At 31.8% G+C, this 7,721-nt stretch overlaps 1 protein-coding gene across 1 annotated transcript; it reads right to left on the bottom strand.

Annotated features, from left to right (window-relative positions):
• Positions 1 to 458: 458 nt before the first annotated feature.
• On the bottom strand, positions 459 to 7,090 carry LOC130828111 (calmodulin-binding protein 60 G-like). Its single transcript, XM_057693915.1, has 7 exons — positions 6,908 to 7,090; positions 5,723 to 5,792; positions 3,886 to 3,938; positions 2,408 to 2,895; positions 1,647 to 1,807; positions 1,389 to 1,542; positions 459 to 1,270 (listed from the first exon to the last, which is right to left on the bottom strand). The coding sequence occupies exons 1-7, from the start codon at positions 6,997 to 6,999 to the stop codon at positions 1,014 to 1,016; spliced, it is 1,275 nt and encodes a 424-aa protein (XP_057549898.1). The 5' UTR covers positions 7,000 to 7,090; the 3' UTR covers positions 459 to 1,013.
• Positions 7,091 to 7,721: the final 631 nt, after the last annotated feature.

Consider the following 7,721-nt stretch of genomic DNA (forward strand, 5'->3'; position numbering starts at 1 on the left):
GGAGGCAATGAAGATTTGGATGAGTCACTGTTAACCATGATGTTAATGGTGCTACAAACAAATTAAGTACCAGGATTTCAAGAAATTGACCAAAATTTCAATTTCATGGAAAAAAAATGCTAGAAGCAAGAGAGCAGTGATTAATAGTACTGCAAAACTAGAAGAAAAAGAAAAAATAGAACCTTGCTCTTCATACCATGATAAAGTAATACTAACAAAGAGATGAATGTTTTCTGTGTATTGAAAATGGCATAGAAAGAGCCCATTTATACAACCCTGAAAGAATCATTAGGATCCTAAAAAATAATTCTAAGTATCATATGATATTATCCCCTAATATTTTGCCTTAAAATAAGCTAACCAAATATACAGAATAATAAGTTGCCTTAATAAGTTGTATTGTTTATTTGTTTACATCACTTACCAAACACACAATACATACGGTGATGATTACGAGTACATAATAGCACATAAGCAAACGTGTGTTACATTCATTAACAAAATCCAAATCACAAATTGTTGTATGAGACGCTCTCACTGAGAGATGAGCCTCATACATGGGTTAAATAGCCCATCTCATACATATTATGAAAACACATACTCCTTATTTGAGCGTCTCAATGAGAGGCGGTCTCATACAAGAGTAGTTTACTTGCTGTAGCAGCAAACAAAGCCTTATTACATCCAGAAGCTTAGGCTTATCTTAGTTTTTTATTCTATAATACAAAAAGTGCACATCAAGATGTATCAAACCATACAAAAACTATAAACAAGAAAAACATCAAAGGGGAAATCCTTTTAAAGCTTCCCATCTTTCAATTCCTATTGGCCGTGGGAGATACACTGCCAACGGACTATAACAGGAGAACTTTCCTTTCCTGAAAGCGGCATCATCATGCTTAACTAATATCCTCAAAACAGCTCGAACCATACCCCAAACGTCTTTAGGCTTTGCAATCTCTGAATTGTTATCGTTCATACTAGGCATGGACGACAGCATTCCCATATTTGAATTATAGCTTGATCCTATAAAAAAAACCGTTGTTTTGTTCCCCCTTCGGTTCAGCAACAGGAATCCAACTTGATGTTTCAAACCCGAGCATAGTGGGTAAAGATGGATGCGTAAAATCATGCAGAGAAAAGTTGGCATGCTCACTACATGACCCTGCTAGTAAATCCATCAGAAAGGGACTGTTCATAGCCATCGATCCATCAAGCTGATAGTTATGTCCCTCGGTATTAGAATCCAACATTTGAATCTCTGGTTGATCTATATAGACAAACATTCGTAGAAGAAGAGCATCTTTATTAGAGAAATTTCGACTAGCACAACAAAAGATAGAATATGTAACGTTTGTAAATATCGTGCAACAAAGGATAAATCATACCATGATAAACCGGAGGGACGAAAAACTGCTGGCTGTCGAAGCCTGGAATATTGGGTGATGCCAAGTCATTTAGATTTGAGCTAGAATTCCCGGATAAGCATGAGGTAGCACATTGAACGATTGCATCCCATTTTTTTGGCGCAACATTCAGAATCTGCACACACATAAAAAGGGTTCATCAAATTTACTTAAAAGAAAAACTATACAGAGTAACAGGTCATTACATGATGATCATTGGAAGCAGAGAAGTTCCCCTACTTGGCGGAGCAAAGACTCGTCAAGGTAATATTGTGTTACAAAGTCCTTGACTTTGTAAATTTGATGTTCTGCCAATCTTTTGCAGATCTTGCCATCTTTTGCTATCCAGCGCAAACGCCAAACATCATCTTCTGGAGATGGAATCTTACGCTTCTGGTAATCTGTATTTTCATACAACTCTTCATCATTGCGAATTTTCGAGAGTTACCTATCGTACAACAACAAATTACCAAATGCTTTTTCGAATGTCATGGTATTTGTTGCGTTGGTTTTTACACAACCGAGAAAACAGACCTTGCTAATGCATTACTCTTTTGGGTAAGCTGTTGCATCGGTTGTACTAAACAACGCAACAAAGTCTTATTTAGCGCAACAAAATTAATCCATTTTTAGTCATTTCTCATACAATAGACGGAAGACTTGTCGCATTGAGATTACTTTCTTCACCACTTAACCAACACAATAAGCCTTCTATAATCTATGCAAAAGGGTATTATGTACTAGTGGAGATAATTGATCAAATAGCTCCTCTATTCAAATGATTTTAGTTTCCGCTAGTCCAATCAGTTAATATAATCACTTATCACTTATCAGCGAACACAATTTATTATCTATCAGCTATTAGCTATCATACTATCAACTATCGGCAATACATGTGACAAATTCTAACAAGTTATGAAAAGCTTTCATATTTCATATGGTAATAAGAAGAGATTGCTTAACAAAGTTGCATAGTACATGTAAAAGAGAAAAACACTTACTCTCTCCACGGCGATCTTTCACCTTAAAAGGATTACTTACCGCTTCCCTAACATGGGATCCATTGGCTTCAGCCATAGCTCCCAGTCGAAACATCTTGCTTCGTTCCCAGCTCGAGTTATCTGTAAAGCAAACATCACCAATACAACCAATCCCATTGTGCAATGTGATAACCACATCTCTCCCAACCAACAATGGCCTTTTACCATCTCTCTCAAACACAACGTTTTTTTCAAAGTCATGTTTTGTCCAATCCTCCAATTCCTCGGCCTTAAAATGGCCATGAAGAACAAAAAGTTTCACTTTTATTGACGATAGAGGGCCAGTTGTTACTCGATGCCCTGTAATCGCATCGAGTAAGAACAATTTGATAGCAGAAGATCCTTCAGAGTCTAACTTGTTCACAGTAAACAACTTAGTGGGTAAGGTTCCTTCAAATTGTAACTTGAACTTTCTTGGTTCACTTGGCTTAGCCTGACTTGGTAATGACCTGTGTGATCAAAGTAAGAGGTCTAAGCTAATAAGCAAACTCAAAACTATTGCTATGCTTAAATAAAGGTCGCTTGATCAAGCTAATGTGCAGCCGCCAAACAGTAGCTTATAGTGTGTTCAGCTTGATCGAGCAGGCGGGTTGTTCAATCGAGCAGAGTGTTAGAACTTTGGTTTTTGCGCTTTCATACATGAAAACTTGTGGGGATTATGTAAGCCTCCGATTTTTATTAGTTGCTACAGAAACTGTAGCAATTACTGTTCATCAACTGATCTTATTTGGTATATATTTCTTCATGTATAGCGTAAAACATAGTCAAGTGGGATCTTATTTGTTTCGTCTTAATGCATATTTTCGTAATATTAACTTTTTAAAATTTTTTATCATATGAAATTAAAGATATTAAAGATTAAATTGTGCATTGGATAGCGTGAAAAATAAAAATTTAGCAACTATTTAAAAACTAGAGGAAGTATAAATCTTTTGAAATGGAGCAGGCGCCTAAAGGTGCCCATTAAACACTTATATTATTTTGTTGTCTTTGCATTGTTTGTGACTTGTGAGTGTGCTTGTTCGTTATTTTACACCCTTCACACTAATATAATTGTCACATTTCCTTATTTGGCAAAACCATATTAATTGTCACATTTCTATTTTTGTCAATTTTTTTTTACCTAAATATCCTTAGTTCACACATGTAATTACGAATATACCCCCATATATCTTACTTACCCTTCACTAATTACCCTTCACTACTTACCCAACTACCACCTTTTTAATGAACTCCACACCACTCTTAATATCCGTGCCCAAGCAAATGGGACATTTATATTGATGTGGAGGGAGTATTATACTCCCTCGCTTTATCCTCTTATTTACATCAGTGTGTTCATATTCACAAGATAGTGAAAGCAAAGAGGAAAAATAAAAGGCAGGATTTATTCAAATCAACCTCAAAAGTATTAAAAGCAACATGGAGAAAGGGCTGACCTTGAGATGGAAGGCAAAGAGTGTTGTATTACCTGTTGTACCTCCTCTCGGACCTGTTTATGTTATAATAATGTTAAATTGGACAAGATTTATTGGGCATGGATCGAATTCGAGTTGGGTCTAGTTAGATTCAAATCCATAGGATCTGAAAATTTAGACGCAGACTCAAACCCTTAGGATTTTGTGTGTCTAGGGTCTGGATCTGAGTCTAAAGCAATATTTTGTTTTTTTTCTTGGAAAATTTTTAAAAATATATTATACAATTTTCGTCCATTTGTATAAAATTATTTAAACATTTCAACTAACCAAAATCTTCTAATACTTTATACTACGAAGAGACCAAATATATGAAGTTTTACAACATTTAAGTTCTTAAAACGAAATATTAATCAATTCTTTCTATTTTTAATATAGATACAACGACCGTATTTCAAATTATATAAACCGAAAAATTTTCAAATCACGTAATGTCCAAAGTATAATAGAGTTCCAAATCAAATAATTAAATACACATGATATCTAACATATAGTTTTGAAAAAAATTGTAAATGGATCCATAGGCCGGATCTGAGTCGATTATGGGTGTCAAACACGTGGAGACAGATCCGGACCCCAAGATAAACCATGGTTGTTTGCATTTTTAAAGTTATATTATAGTAGGTTAGTTACCAAAAGCGTTTGTGGCTCAATGGATAGAGTATCTGCATGTGAAGCAGAAGGTTTGGGGTTTTAATTCTACTGGGCGCAGGTATCAGTTGGGGAGTTTCTTCACTGCACGCATCTCTCTTTACTCCCTCCTTGGAGGAACGGGTATGATTTGTCCGCATCATTCAGGAAAAAGAAAAACCCCCACCCGGACCCTGCCTTATATGGGATATTGGAAGTGTCCTTTACCTTTACCTTTTATTAGAGTAGGTTAGTTTTTAATTTATAAGCTAAAACATAATACAAATGAGATTTTAATTAATTCGTCTCAATATAAAGATTAATATCTAATTTTTATAATTTTCATTATACATAATTAAATAAATTAAAGAATTAGATGTATTAGACTACTTGAAAAACAAAACAAGTTTCATGGGAAAATAATAGAAAATCACAATTATAATAAAAATACTAAAATCAAACAAAAACTGTTGAATTATGATTGAGTGCAGTAGTGCCTAAAATGGACACGACATAGTGACATGCCTTTATAAATTTTGTTAAAGTTGACTTGACTATTTTATTAAATTACTTGCAAATCTTAACCTCAATATACTTCTAAGATATTTATGAAAAGTGTTACTTTAATATAGACTTACGTCCTCTTTATCAACTGTTCACTCAGTTTTTAAGAAATTGCAACATTACATTTACAAACAGATTTAAAAATGATGAAATTATCCAAAAAATTAAAATATATAGATAGGATTAAAAGAAATTAACATACTTATTTAATAAAATAAAATTATAGTAAAACATAATAAATAAGTTAAAAGGACAAGTGTGATAAAGTTATCCAAATAGATAGGAATAAGTGGTAAGTATACAACAACATAAACTATAAAGTAATAGTCCCTCCTATTCACTTTAAGTGTTCTATCTACTTTTGAGACACTATTTATTTATCACTTTTAAATTGCATTTTATTATTAATTTATAAGTTAAAACATAGTCATTGGGAATCTTATTTGATTCGTTTTGATGTAAAAATTATTAATATCAACTTTTTATAATTTTTAATTATACATAACTCGATATATTAAGAATTGAATAAATGCATTGAGTAGAGTGCGTAAAGTAAATGAGACACTTAAGATGAATAGGAAGGAGTATAGAAAAGAGTAGTTGATACCGCTTTTCGGATTAAATTCTCCAATTGGACAGAATATGCTTGAAACCATAACTTTTCTTTGCACACACACCTGATCAACAAACAACACACACAACTAAAACATTTTAAAATAATAACTTAATTGTTCTTTTTAAAAAAGTTCTTCAATACATAAATTTCTTTAATCCAAGTGGGTTAGAGAATTCTAATAAATGGAGATAAAAAACTAATTTTTCATGTTAATTGTGCTAATTGAACCTCTTTAATCGGTAAAAAGAATAGCTTTTAATCCATTGAGTTAACTCATAATTATCTATAATTAAATATATAAAGAATTGAATTAAATATAGGCCAGAAAAAGAGAGTATTATATTACCAATGGTTTATTAGTTGCTACATAATAACCATTGTTCAAGCATTATTGTCTTGTTCTTTATATTTAAGAAAAAACATTCTCAAGTATAATCTTGTTTGATTCATTTAAAAATGGTATTGAAAATCATGAAGTACCCTATTGTTGAGGGTTTTTTTTTTTAATCCTTGTAACGGGGTTTGACTCATTATCGACAGGAATGATTTATTCTTTCGCCCCCTTTGTCTATAAGCATTCTCTAGCCTATACCAAATTAAATAAATGTCTAACAGTAAATAATTTAATTAAATTATAAAAAATTCAAATAATAAATTTATTAATACGAATAAAACAAGATTTTAATTGAGTATTTTCTAATGTATAAACTTAGATATGAAACACTTTGTATTGGAATATATATTCTAGAGATTTGGCTGATTTTTCAGGTCGAAAGTATTGGTTGATGTATGAATTGTTATGCAACCGTTTTAGTCAATTATCATCAAGATGTTTGATAAATTTTAAAGGTTTGTTGTTTACAAGAGAAAAAGTCGTTTTTTCAGCTGATTTGAAATTCATTTGACTATAAAGCAAATAAAAAGCACCCATTATTATTTGTCAATATTAGATTTAGTTATGGTGAATATCTCGTGCAACAAAGATTTTCTAGGCTAGGATTAGATGGAGATTAATTTCTCCAAAACATAACTTAGCCTTACTCATACAACTTAGCCTTTAAACCAAATCTACTCTAGTCTTAAATATAAATCATATTACTACTTAATATTTTACCATCAAAATATACCCAAATAAAATATATAAATTAAATTCATAGAATTAAATCTACTACATACTTTGACAATTTAAGCCGTTGGTTTCGTTGATTTGCACGAAACTGTGGATTACCATTCTCGTCTTTACCAGGAAAACCCTTCTTCAAAACCATCCAAATTTATGAGTATGATTTTCACTTTCTATTACTTAAAATAATTAAAGTAACCAAAAAATGATGTTCAAAATGATTAATTTATAGACGAACAGAAGGGAGAAATGAGGGCCCGGTTTACGATTTTAGGTGAATAAACAAACGCGTGGGCCGTGGAATGTCTACTAATTGCCCAAAACAGCCGAAGTCAAGTAAACTCTATACTAATATTCTATTTTCGAAGATTCAGCTATTCTTGTAATAGATCGTTTATAAATAAAACGGCGTATATCAAATCAAAAAGCTCAATTACTTTATTACTTAAAATATTTAATTTATATATAAAACACTTTTCGCAAATTTACCGTTTTATACAATTATATGTGTTACTATTATTAATATTATTATTATAATTATTATAGTAGTATGAAAATGACCATGAAACCACTTTTGTGGAATTCCAAGTTTATCAAGAAAACAGAGAAAAAGAAAATAAAAAATAAAGACTTTGCTTGAATTTTCTTAAGAACGGTCCATTTACCTAATCATGAATTAATATTGAAGTTTATATATCATCAAAGATAAAATATTGGAAGTTTAATTTCTTACTTCTTCTATGTTACATCTATTGCATTGCTTACACAAAATAGTACGGCCATCATCCAATATATTTGCAACATCATATGTTTCAGTAGTCCAACTCAATATTTTTATTAGCTAGTCTCTTGAGATACCCTCTCTTT

Source organism: Amaranthus tricolor, chromosome 12 (assembly GCF_026212465.1).
Source record: "Amaranthus tricolor cultivar Red isolate AtriRed21 chromosome 12, ASM2621246v1, whole genome shotgun sequence".
Lineage (NCBI taxonomy): Eukaryota > Viridiplantae > Streptophyta > Magnoliopsida > Caryophyllales > Amaranthaceae > Amaranthus > Amaranthus tricolor.

Coding starts and splice junctions, on each gene's coding strand:
- LOC130828111 (XM_057693915.1), bottom strand. CDS start 6,999: ATGGTTTTGAAGAAGGGTTTTCCTGGTAAAGACGAGAATGGTAATCCA. Junction 2,896..3,885: donor TCTTTGCCTTCCATCTCAAG/GTCAGCCCTTTC, acceptor TTGATCACACAG/GTCATTACCAAGTCAGGCTA. Junction 1,543..1,646: donor ACGAGTCTTTGCTCCGCCAA/GTAGGGGAACTT, acceptor ATGTGTGTGCAG/ATTCTGAATGTTGCGCCAAA.